Source organism: Protopterus annectens, chromosome 1.part0, assembly GCF_019279795.1.
Source record: "Protopterus annectens isolate FY-2018-M chromosome 1.part0, PAN1.0, whole genome shotgun sequence".
NCBI lineage: Eukaryota > Metazoa > Chordata > Ceratodontiformes > Protopteridae > Protopterus > Protopterus annectens.
In genome coordinates this window covers 434,124,269-434,138,160 of record NC_056725.1, presented here as the reverse complement: position 1 = coordinate 434,138,160, position 13,892 = coordinate 434,124,269, and the positions used below count along the sequence as shown (strand labels likewise).

General features: G+C 36.0%; 1 protein-coding gene across 1 annotated transcript in view; it reads right to left on the bottom strand.

The window, feature by feature from the left end:
* The window catches only part of MDGA1 (MAM domain containing glycosylphosphatidylinositol anchor 1), a 3,256,518-nt gene that overhangs the window by 1,552,088 nt on the left and 1,690,538 nt on the right, over positions 1-13,892 (bottom strand). The window contains exon 7 of the mRNA XM_044060326.1: positions 4,547-4,876. Within this exon, the coding sequence (XP_043916261.1) occupies positions 4,547-4,876 (330 nt within the window). The remainder of the gene's footprint in view (positions 1-4,546; positions 4,877-13,892) is intronic.

Sequence of the window (13,892 nt, the reverse complement as noted above, 5' to 3'; positions counted from 1 at the left end):
CTGGTTTTTCCAGGCTAACAAAAACTACATTTACATTCTATACACCTGGTCAGAAACCAGAGCAATAAAGGACATTTATACATGCAAATTCTAGCCATTAACTCCGGTCTTAAAACAATAGGCAGGATGCCTCCCTCTAGACATATCGGCTCCAAATTTTGACATCAAAGACAGTCATAAAATGCTTGACGTAGCTTTCTTACAACCGAGTGCACTGTTGCTACATTTTTACATTTCAATATCTAATGCAGTGTTTTCAGATTTAAGAGAACAAGCCTGTGGCTTACATTAATATTTACAAATGACAGAATTATCTACAAAATTCTATCTGGCTAGGCTGGCACCTTTCACCTATCTTCACAGCACTTATGAAAAAGAGGGAAGTTCCCTGATGCTTTAGCCAAATTTCCCATACTGATTACAAATGCCACCTAGTCAACAAAGTTTAAATAAATAATACATAGAGAGACAGATATATAAATAGATAGATAGATAGATAGATAGATAGATAGATAGATAGATTATTGATGTGAAATTATGTGAAGTCAAAATCTACTGGTAAATTATGGGCAAGGGATGGAATATGAGTGGGTGCTATACATAACAAGGCAAATCTGGGTGATTTGCAGTGGGCCTGATAGCTGCAAAAGGATTATATAAAACAGTTCCTAATTGATACCTGATGTAAATTGTGCTGTAAATGGCTTACTATACAACATCTGCCGTATTTTATGAAATATTATTTTAGCTGTCAATGTGACTGCTATAAATTTAAATGTGATTTGGAAAATATAATATGAAGAGCGGCCTATTGTTTTTAGCCTTGCATGTTCAATTTTCCCATCCCTTTTATGTATTTTTTTTCTTTTTACCTTTAGTATGTGATGTTGAGATGGAGGTTCCCCCCTTATTTACATTTTCTTTTCCTTTCACTTGCATGAAACCTCAGAATTTTCCAAACATGCAGAAGTAGTTCCAAAAATATTGTTTTTTTCACAGGAATCAATGACAAAGATTAAAGCTACTGAAGCCAGATGTGAAAAGTACAGTACATGACAACCTGAGTGTATAAAAAATAGACCTGACAAACATTTTTTAATGGACAGGTAGCACAAGTTAAAATAAGATTACAAAAATGACAAATAGAAACTGTATTAAATCACTTCAAATCAACAGCTCCAATGGCAGACATAGATAGAGCTACGATCATGACCCAGATGCCACAAGATTTATTTTTGGGCTAGGAACTGGAAGTGTCAGATGAAGAGGGATCAGTGTGAGTGGTCACCTCAGGCTCATTTGTCAGATGTGAAGGTAGTTCACCATGACTTTTTGCATGGAAAAGGCCATGACATCCAACAGTGTTCACCAAAAATCAGAATAGTGCAAGTTCAACAAATGAGTGCAGGCACTTCAAGTGAGCTGGTAATGTGCACAAGGCTGCAGATGAGTGGATGCACTCCAGATGTGTTAGAGATGTGCACAACCTGTAGACAAGTAGATGGACTCCAAATGAGCTTGTGATGTGGAGAAGCCTGCAGACAAGTGCCTGCAGTCCAACTGAGCTGATGATGTGCACAAGCCTGCAGGTGAGTGGATGCATTCCAACTGTGCTTGTATTTTGCAAACAGTTGCAGATTAGTAGATGCACTCCAACTGAGCTGGTCATATGCCAAAGCCTGCAAACAAATGCCTGCGGTCCAACTGAGCTGGTGATGTGCACAAGCCTTCAGGTGAGTGGATACACTCCAACTGAGCTTGCATTTTGCAGAAGGATGCAGATTAGTAGATGCACTCCAACTGAGCTGGTCATATGCCAAAGCCTGCAAACAAATGCCTGCAGACCAACTGAGCTGGTGATATGTGCAAGCCTGCAGAAAAGTGCATGTACTTCAACTGAGCTAGTGATTGGCAGAAGCCTGCAGATGAGTGGATGCACTCCATCTGAGCTGGTGAAATGACTGGATGCACTCCAACTGAGATGGTGATATGACAAAGCCTGTAGGCAAGTGCTTGCTGTCCTACCGAGCTGGTGATGTGCACAAGCTTACAGAGAAGTGCATGGATTCCAGATGAGCAGGTGATATGTAGAAGTCTGCAGGTGAGTAAATGCACTCCAAATGAGCTGGTTATGTGCACAAGACTGCAGATGAGTACATTTACTCAAACTGAGCTAGAGGTATGCAGAAGCCTGTACCAGTCCAGGGCTCAACAAGAAAGGGCCTACATCCTTCTAGCTATCCAACAGTGAAAGGAGACACCTGCAATACAAAATCTGACTCACTGCAGAGGTCAGTAGGTCAAAGAAGAAGCAAGAAGGTTATAATTTATTTATTTTTAATTTATTTATTTATTTAACATTTGTTAACCGGGAAAGTCCGACTTGGAACAAGACAATTTTCAGTGGAGAAATGCTTCAGATGCATGTCTTTGTAATAGTCAAGGAAAAATCATGTCTGTATCACAAACTTTTAAATACACAGGAGACATAAGAGAGGCGACTTGTAGTTCAAATCAAAAATTAAAATTACTAGGATTATTAAAGGGCATATTACCAATAACCGATAATTTAAGGTTCAACGAATAAGCAGACAATCCAATATGTCTTCTTCTCCATGACCATGCACTCAGAAGAATGGATTATGACAGCCACATACCAGTGGTCAAAAGCAATTTTCCAACATCTGCAGGTCAAAGAATAGGTGCCAGCTGTATGTACTGTTTAGAGAGACTCCTTAAATCGAAAATGAGTATATCAGAAGTCCAGAAAGGTTTCTGAGAATCAACTGACTCATAAATGCCAAGTCATTTCATGAACCAATTAGATTCAGCCCAAAAGAAATCCCAGAGACTCTTGAGAATTATATTCCCCAAAACACACATTTCTTTCTTATGACAGTAAGCAAACCTGTATTTTTGAACAATGTTTTCGTGTATTATCAAGTACCCATTTTATTTTCTTTGGAAGAATAATTAATGTAGGAAGAGGAGAGATGTAGATATGTACATTACTGTTAATACACTCATGTATTAATGAAACTAGATGATTGCACTTGTATTATGAGCTTTAAGTAGTAATAATCTTCAAAACCATTCCCTTCTCTGGTATGTCTTCAATATTATGCCTGGCATACAAAACCCACTTTGGGCACAACATAAATGAGATATGATTTTAATAAGCAAGAAGGAAGGGCACGTGTAAATAGGTCAGTGTAACAGATACAATACATTCAGAGGAAAAATACAAGACCTCTGAAGAGATCATTATGGAGTTTGTAACCATTCATCAGATTCATAAACTTTGGTAACATACCATAACTGATGTCTGAACTTAAAACTCTGCAAATTAGAAGCAGATTAGAAAAATGGCCAATGGCTATATCACCATTGCTGAAGATGAGGTACAAATAGTTTAATTATCATACAAAGAAGCACACCCAGTATAAAGGATGTACAACAAAATATTAGATAAATAAGATTTTTGGAAAATTAAGTTAGGATCATAAAAAGATGCATATAAAGAAGATTTTTCTTACATATAACATAATATAGCTTTACAAAGATATCCAGAATAAAATCAATCTGTTTAATCTGATTATATCCTTACATAAAAATGTGGAATGTAACAATAAGAAACACAACTACTTTTACAACTTCTGCTTCAGAGTATAGAATCATTAAATTTTTTCTAGATGTTTAGAAGCCTTATGTTTAGATAAAAATTGAGTCTCCGATTAACTTTGTTGTTATTTCTGAAAGAGTGTGCTAGATATATTCCATTTATACCTTTTCTTACCTTGGTGTTTTCGAAGTTCTCTTTTTTATAGTGTCACAAATGTGTGAAGTTTTGAGGGGTTTTTTTCTGTTCACACATTTTCAGTTATTTTTACAAGATGATACTGACATAGACTTAATAATTTCCTAGATATAACAAGGAAATGGTTTTGATAAACTGACATTATTTATAAATCAAAAGCATAAATATTTTTATACAGAATTCATTCTCAAAGTTTACTTCTTCTACATCACTTCATTGTTTTACTGCAGCATGTTGCCTTAATTGGTTGATTGATTATTTAATACTAGTGCCATAAGGCACACTATTTTTGTGTTAATATGGCATATTTCAAGTGTTTTAAACTCTTACTTGCTACACATACTGTTAAATCATATTGTGCCCACTTCCTTCACGGTGACGTAATGTAACACTTCACACTGTCTTTAAGTGTCACTTATTTTCAAGGAACAATTTCTGCAAACTGTGAATGAGGTGATGAGTCATTATTTATTTTTACTATAAGTGTGAAACAGAATAAATGGATGAGAGCATAGCACATTTTTACTTTCTACGCTCCATTACAGAACGTGATTCACCGAACAAAAATACGTGTATTTTATGTTTAGTTTGATTTCTGGAATTAGAACACCTGACTTGTAAAACTGATATGATATGACAGTCACTACAGAACCTGCAGTTATATTACCAATGGCTGCCACACCTTTAATTTTTAAATCTAACATGTATTCTTTTGTCAGCTACTCTTACCTGTTTCTCCAGAAATGTTTACTTCGACACTGAGGTCTGGGACAGGTGATCCAGGAAAACTTGCCACACATAGATAAGTGCCATAATCTGTGAAACGAAGCTCAATAATTTCCAAGCTGCTGGTCACAGGTGTTAGCTCAGGGTCATTCCGTGTTATTATGATGCGCTCTGAAGCTTTTATGGCCTTATTGTTTTTATACCAAGTATAGACCACCTTGTCCTGTGGCACTGCATCCACATGGCAGGAAAGCTTCAAATCCTGACCCATCTCAATGGTTTCACTTTCTTTTATCACATCTGGAGTAATCTGAAATGTAGCATTTCTCATCGCTGAAAGACACAGACAAAAAGAAAATCAGTCACTGGGATGAAAATATATTCTTTAAGTGTTAATAAGGTAAAATGAAATATTAATAATGAAAATATCACTGTAAAGACAATTTTAATATACCAATGCACCTTTATGTAACTACAAGTTCCAAACCATATTTAAGCTGTACTTAGAGCAAAGGGTGGAAATGAAAGAAACAAGGACTTGTAAGTTAAATGAACAATGGCTTACAAAGATAACAGATGCTCTGCTATGACAGAGCCTTATGTCAGACATAAAGCCCTGTCTTTACAACAGACAACCCATGTTCAACAACCAGTACTAATGGTGGGGGGACTAGGATAGTGAGGATGGAGAAAATGCCTGGTACACGCTCACTCATTTTCAGTGAAGGGGGCAGCTGTAATTGCTGCCTCAGTGGTATCAGCTACAGCAAGCAGGGGAGCATGAAGTGATTGCATAGCAGTGAGACACTTACCCAAAAGATTCCCCAAATGTAACTCAGAGTATTCATGCACCTCTTGGGAGCAGCAATTGTAAAGTTGTCATGTTTCCAAAGGGGTGGAGAATAGGACAGTCTGCAGATCAGCAGACTGGCTTACTACCTAATACCTGGCTCTCACTTCCATCAGGGAACTCCTGTTTGTAGGAATGAAAGGTTAACTGGATGAAGCAAGGGGAGCTACTGGGCAAATAATGCAGACCAACAAAAAAAAAAAAAAGAAAGAAAAAAATAGATGTCCAGATATTGTGTTAAATACGTTTATTTATTGCTTCTTTCTTGTCTTAGTTAAAGTTCAGCATGTTTTAAACAAAGTCTAAAAACGCCTTTTTGATTCAGTTACTGCTTAGGGATCCCCAGTTTGTTAATTGGCTGGTTCCACTGGCATGTTTAATATGTGTCTCACATTCCCCTCAGAACTGCAGTAAATGAAAGTGAGATATATTCTGTTATCAGTGTGTACAGTAGCATCTACTGAATGCAAAGTAGGAAAGTCTTCAATTAGCCAGAAAATACAGCTACTGGCAAAACTGTGCTACCTCTATGTTACAAAGGGATATGGCATGGATAACATTTGGGACTGATTAGTTGGTCAACAGTGGATGTGGATTGGGACTGTGTGAGTGAAACATATTTACCCATCTTGGTAGAGTGGATGGCACACTAGTCTGCAGTTATGCTGGTAACAGAGAGAGACTTTGAATTACGGAAAGCTGCCGCACAATTTGAAACTGATATGCTGCTCAAAGAAGCAGCATGATATTGTATTGTAGCCATCACATAGGAGCCCGCACAAGAAAAGACATGTTATCATGTGGCTAATGATGTGTAGTAAGCATATTAATCTGCTGCAGACTTTCAGCAAAGACCACTGGTTAAATCTAATCACCTTCTATGGCTGCCTGCATGATGGCCTCTTCTGTGCTCATCTCTCTTACTAAGTTTCAGCTTGTCTACAGTTATAATAACAGTATACCCCCATAAGATGACAAAGGCTGCAGTAATCTGGGACAATAGGAACAGACAGAAGACATAATAGCAGAAAAAGACTGATGGTTCTCGGGCAGGTAGAGTGGAATACAGTAAAAAATTATGTTGGGAAAAAGGATTTAGTTAAATATTTTTGGTTTAGTGTTGCCGTCTCTGTTGATAACAGCATTTAGCCACTTTATATTCAGATGAATATCCTGCTGTCATAAGTAAGAATATAATTAAAAAGATATACAGCTTTATAAATAACATACAATTTTGACTATGGTCACCTCCTTAACATGTAAGTTCAATCAATACGTTAATTTGAAATAAAACAATATAATGTACAGAGTGGACCAAACCAAAAATATAGGGGAAGACTCTCCAAGAAAATGTTTCCAGTAATTAAGTATTTCTACAAGTTGCTCACAGACACTAATATATACACTGCAGTTCTGAGTTGCAAGGTGTAAAGTATTCTGTTTAAAAACAGAGCAATATAGTACTATACATATAGATAAATAAATAACTAGACAGATAGATGGATAAACAGATAGATAATACACACACACACATATATATATATATACATATATATATATATATATATATACATATATATATATATATATATATATATATACACACACATACATATACACACACACATATATATATATATATATATATATATATATATATATATATATATATATATATATGTATACACACACACACACACACACACACACACACACATATATATAATGTACACACACACACACACACACATATATATATATATATATATATATATATATATAAACTCTTATACATTTGAATACCACAATATCAAACCTACAACACTGAAACTTGAAATGTTGAAAAACAAACAAATAATAAACAAATAAATAAATAAATAGCTAAAATAAAATAAAATAAAAAGTAAATAAAATCATATTTCATGCAGAAGGTCAAAATTCACTGTCATCTGGATCACCTCTGACCGTGATACAGCAGCAAGCTTCTCTACTGAGTTGCTCAACTATTAATAGAAAATATCATGGGAAATTCAAAATAAACCACCTTGGTGGTCCACTGCCATAAAACAAAAGAAAGAAACTCCTTAAATTGTATAGCAGATCCAAACACCATCTTTTCAAAGAAACATTCAAAGTGTTACAACAACAAAAAAAAAAAAAAAATGAAAAAGTACCAAGCCCACTAAAGGCACAAATAAAATTAGGCTGGTCACTAAAGCCAAAAATAATCAAAAATGTTTCTTTTGCTACGTTCTAAGAAATACCTTACATTGCTATGAATGTATTCAAAATGACACCTACTATTCTGACCCAACAGACATTGTGGGTATCAGTGTAAACAAATTCACTGTCAAGTTCAGTAATGACACTTCAATCCAAAGCCCAGAAATACCGAAATCCTTTACTCTCCAAATTATCTCTAAAGATCATATAGTAAAATACAAACCAAGACCAAAGGTACTTTCTCAATGAGACCCAATAATATATCTTATTCCTAATTTAATAGTGTTAAACAGGGTCGTACAGGTCTGTTCTTTAAACTTTTCAATCCAAGTTACTGGATTTGTCCTTGATGAGTTGTGCACTGTAGTCATGATGCCCATCCATAAGGGTGGCCTTAGAACTGACCCAGGTAATTACAGACCTGTCAGTGTTATGCGACTCATCTGCAAAGCCTTGAAATGTTGTATTGCTTACTTTATAAACTCTAACATCAAGAATATAATTTGACTTGATCTCCAAGTGTTTGGCTTTGTGAAGGATAGTTCCTGTCTACTGAACTGATAAACTTCTTTGATGGGGATAGAGAGTCTGTAGACAGTGGCCATGTGATACACATGGCATATCTTGACCTGGCAAATTCCTTTAATACCATTCCTCATGCTGGCTACATACAACATTTAAATGCATTGAAAATAGGCCTATATGTGGTAAGGTATATATCAAACTCTGAAAAATAGAACCCACACACTGGGAGTTGCTGGAGTCTTGTAAACATGTATGAAAGTGACCAGTGGTATACCTCAGGTCTTGATGCTGGGACCTCTACATTTTGGTCTTTACTAGTTAGATTCCCAAGCAAGGAGCCAGGACCTCTGATTAGCAAAGTTTGCAGATGACTGCTAACCGTGGGCTGCTGCTAAATCACCCTCTGACACCCAAACCCTCCAGCATGAACTTCCTGGTGCTGTCTTTTGGTGTCACAGAAGTCTCAAACTGAATGCTAAAAATGTTGTATTATCACTTTTGGCAGAACAACCCCTCCCCTCAACATACTGTATAGATAGCACACCACTGCAAAATAAAAATATATTCAGGGACCTAGAAACTTCAGTTGATAAGTCCCTCTGTTTTGACCATCATGTAACAATAGTTGTCAGCAAATCCTTCTATTTATCACAGCTAATTGCAAAAGGAACATCTTTAATGTCTAAAGAGGTAATTTATTTATTTCACATTTGTTAACCAGGAAAGTCCGACTTGGAATGAAGCCAATTTTCAGCAGAGGCCTGGGGAGAAATGCTCCAGACATATGTCTTTATAAAGTGGGAGGAAACCCACACAAACACAGGAAGGACATGCAGACTCTACACAGAAGGCACCTCAGCTGAGAATCGAACCAGAGAACCTCTTGCTGTAAGGTGATAATGCTACCGCTGCACCACTGCAATGTCTACACTGCATTATATTCACTGCGGTATAATCACTGCATTATATTCAGCACTGATTGACTGCAATGTCCCCTTCAAAATGTAACTCACTAAACATATCAAACAATTAGAAAGATCCCAAAGGTTCCTAAAGAAAAAAATCACAGATTTAAAGTTTCTGAGCTATCAAGTGAGGCTGAAAGCTCTATATTCTTTATTCAGTGGATAATGCACTTTTAAGGGACAGCTCTGTCTCACTTACTGTGCCATAAGACACTGGATTATCTTGGACCTGCTGCATCCCTGCATGTCCAATGGCTCCACTAAAGGTAGAACCAAGAATCTTAATCGTCATGAAAATATAAAACGAGGTACAGGAATGGGTTTATAACTCGGCACCTCACAAACCGTTTGAATAAAGTCCACTTGAATGTTAAGCAGTGCAGTTTACTATTTTCCCTGAAATGTAACCTAGATGGCTGGATGGGTAATTATACATTTTTTCCATAATTGACTGGTATGGTCCACCAGGAGAAAGAGGTGTAGCATGAGGGAGGTTAGTGTCAAGGTGTAAATGGTCATAAGAAAAAAGAAATGGCCTTCAAATATCCGTGGAATCTAGGAATACATCTGCTGTATTCCTTCATCTGGTTAAAAATGTATCCACACCAATCATCAGTATCAATGCAGATTTACGGAAACAGATAAGTGGGAACTTTGAATTCAAAGATTTGAACTACATCTCACTGTAAGTGGTGTTACTGAAAGCCAAGGAAAAGTAGATCAAATAAAATGCCTTCATACTGAAGATGAGGTAATCAATACAGTAAACATTTTAGTAGGAAGACAGAAAGTGAGAGGTAGGAATTCTACACTAAAAGTTTCAAAATTAATATGAGTTAAACTACCTATTTTATATAAAAGCCATATTTTTCTCAACAAGTGAGAGGTTTCACAAAACAATATGTAAACATGAGACTGATCTGAAGCTATGGAGTGCAAGACTGTAAGTTAGAATGGTGTGTAGACTCACAAAAGAGTAAGTGAGAGGCAGGCTACGAAACAAAGCTGAGGTTACTCTATGTCAAGTGCTACGTGTATGTACAGTAAGTGAACATTCAAGCATACAATTAAAGCATGAGTAAAGAAATGGAGTTGTACAAAATAAAACTGAGTAGAATGCAGAAATGACACCAAATCAGGGCACACACAGTAATGGAAACAAAATGAAAATTCTGGTGATTGTATGTTACCGAAGTTGATGTCTCTAATAAAGGAACAGGCAGAAACTTTGGTACTCGTATCTAGGTGTGCAAAAGCAGATGATGCAATTAATCATATTTATACATCATTCTGGGATTGGAATAACTTGACAAATATTTGTAAGATTTTCTTTAGTATTTGCATGTACTAGAAGAAATGGAACAGAATACAGCAAAGATGTTTCTCATGTTTATCAGACGCATACTGTGAATGCAATCAAAAATGTAAGCAACAGCAAGTGTGACTTATAGTTGGGCATTGAGATGCCTGGGTTCTGCATGCAAACCTGAAACTGATGCATATTGCAATAAACTGCATGAATCCTTATTAAAACACTAAATCTAGCTAATAAAGTATATTAGTCTCCATTCACTTTTCTGATATATTTATGGTTAAAAACAAGAGCCTTGTGACACAATTTTGACTTAACTGCGAGCATAAGTGCAGAAAAGACATATCAAGTTTTCAGTTTAGGTAGCACTCTTGGAGAAATAATCAAAATAACCAAACATACTATAGTTATGATACCTGTGAGACTTATAGTAAGACTAAGAGACTGTGTTATATATTGTCAGAATAATTTACTTACTAATGCAGTCAGTACCAGAAGTAAACTTTATGATGAGACCAAAGCATATAATATTAAAGAGACATTGGCTCAAAAAATTCTAAGGTGCAGCTTGCATATCTGTGCAAGTCATCAAAATAATCTATCTACAGTGAAGAATGCAAATATGACTCAAAAATTGACCAGTGAGATTATTAAATTCATTAGTATCATTGAAGGTTATGAGCAGGTTGCTGTTCATATCTGGCTTATTATTGTTTGAGACATAGATCCTAAGAAATTCACTTTAAGAGCTAAACTCGAGAAATATATCATGGTATCCATTCTGAGAAATGTAATGATGCATTCTGATCAGCAAATCAATTGTAACTCTTTGTAGTGCATGGAGCGTTATCTGCTCCATGTACTACCAGTTACAAAAAAAAAAGCACTGAGTATTTTGCCATATTTCAAAGCCATAGAACACGTAGTCATCACTGTCAGAAAAGCAGTGTAACGCAGACTCCTGTACTACAGAAAGTCAGGGCCACATTACCGGCACAGTCAGCACGTAGAAACCAATTTCTTTTTTATTCTGACACCATTTGCCAGTCAGTGCTAGCAGATTTTACTGCCTAGCAGCATACTTGATCTTAGCAACTGAAGCAAACAGTACTTAACATTTGTTATGATTAGGTCTTGAACTACAGAAGCATTTAACTGATTTGTCTTTTTCTGAATCTCAGAGCTTAATTATTGTGCTCCACACACAGTATTTTACTACATGGATTGCCTAGATTACTTTCAGAAATTAGAAAAATTATGCTCTTATAAACCATTATGAAAGGACTGCTGTTCTAGAAATCTAAAAGATGTGCAGTTGCATGAAATCAAGTGCTGTTACAGCAGGTAGAAGAAGAAATATCAGATAAGCGTCCCAAATTTAAGAGTTGAACATTCTGCAGCTTTTGTGAAACAATGCGAATTCAAACATATTGCTTCAAGAGCTGTTAATCACAACAGTACGCCAACTTGGTTTGGTTGCATGGCTAGGCTTACAAAGGCCCTGGCGGTTGTACCTATGAACCTATACTGCTTTAAGAGATGTGTATCGGCAAAATAATGGCAATTGGACTGACTGATAGAAATGGTAAATAATTCTGTTAAAAATGTGATGGTGCAGAGAATTCAAATGGTTATTTGTCAATATGTGAATACAGAAACACTCTATTGCAGTCTGCAAACTTATAATGCTTAATGTTTTTATTAGTACCTGAAAGCATTAGTGGTGTAACAGATTTGTTAAAAGGGCATCATCTCAAACAGCGGTTTTACTGTGACATCTCACTCAAGAATGTTATTGTCATCCACAGGGGGAACAAATAAAGATAAATGCTGAGTAAAAGCTGCAACATGTGGTCATTCTCAAAAAAAATTGTAACTAATCTTAGAAAAGAGTTATAGAAAGTTATGATCAAATTTAGTGAAGGGGCAGAAATTTTCAGTTTAAACAATCAATTCAAACTGAGATTAAATTCATAGGATAAGTGTGTCTTGAAATTCCGAAATACATTGTCCTTTCCTGCCTTTTTGGAATGTGATTAAGAATAAATGACCATTTCAAAAGGAAAACTCAGTCTGATGACAATGTGCTACACTGCAAAATTCAAAGAGAAACTATGGTAACGCTGCTGTGACATCATCTGAAAACATCTATTTGAGTTCAACATAATGGAACAGACACTGACCCAAGCTTAATAACAGATGCAATCTATCAGGATTATCACCTTGGAAGGGAAGGGGCATTGGATGAAGTGGCCATTGGCCAACTCTCCAATGCCTGCGGGAGGGACTAAGGGGAACCAGTTTCTCTATGACCACTGGTGGAGACCTGGATTCTCTCTTGCACAGCTGCCTAATAAAGGGGTAGTAGGACTTCACAACAAAATTAAATATGGCACTCCTACTGTTGAAACTTTTGAGCAAATGTTGTACTTATAAAGGCTGTTAATATCCAGAGCCCTCCCTGGAATCTCTCTCTCCTAGGCAGTTCTAATGAGTTCAATAACTTTATTCCCCAAGGGGTTGGGGAGACAACATAGTGAAAGGCTATGTCTAGGAACAGCCTGGAAATGAGCTATTCAGGGATTTGGGGTTGACCGATGTGGTAACTAGGGGAAACAGCCAGGTTGCTAAACTGCATTTAATGAAACAAGGGGGAAATGTTCAGAAAAGAAAATAGTATATCTGAGATGTGAATCAGCTACAGTGATTCTGCATATTATGTAAATATTAAAAATTGTCTGCATCGACCATTTGAAATGTGGCAGTATGTGTTGTTGTATTTCAGATGATGCTCATAATATAGCATAGTTTATATAACTATGCTGTATAGTGGTATTATAAATGAAAGGTTTTCCTTATGAATAAAGATGTCACATCGCTCTATGTGAAATCATAGAATGTGCAAGTCATTAAAAGATAATTCCATGAAAAATTTCCTTCAGATATCCAAACAATCTAAAATATAGAATACAGAAAAGATTCACAATAACACTTACAACAAAAGTTCAAAATGCTGAGAAAATAAGCAAACAATAGCATAGTGACTTACTTCTAATTGCAGCTTAAAACTAATGTTAACATCTACTAAAACTCAATGCACAAATTTTACAACCTGGCATCCCACAGCCAACTTGTGCACAGGTTAATAAACAAATGAAAAGCTAATTTGTATAACTGTTATCTTCTGTATGCAGTAAAACGTACCTCAGAAATAATCACCATAATTTGTATAACTGTTATCTTCTGTATGCAGTAAAACGTACCTCAGAAATAATCTACACGTACAGCTTCCACTATACCCCATTCTTAAATAAAATACCCTACAAGCACACCATGGTGACACGTGAAAATGCGACAAGTTATCTAAACTTGATAAAACACAATGTTCGACTAATAACACATCCAATAACAGGTTTCACACATTCAAAAAGATAGCGAAATTCTTTACAATTTAATGCACAAGTTCCTATATCT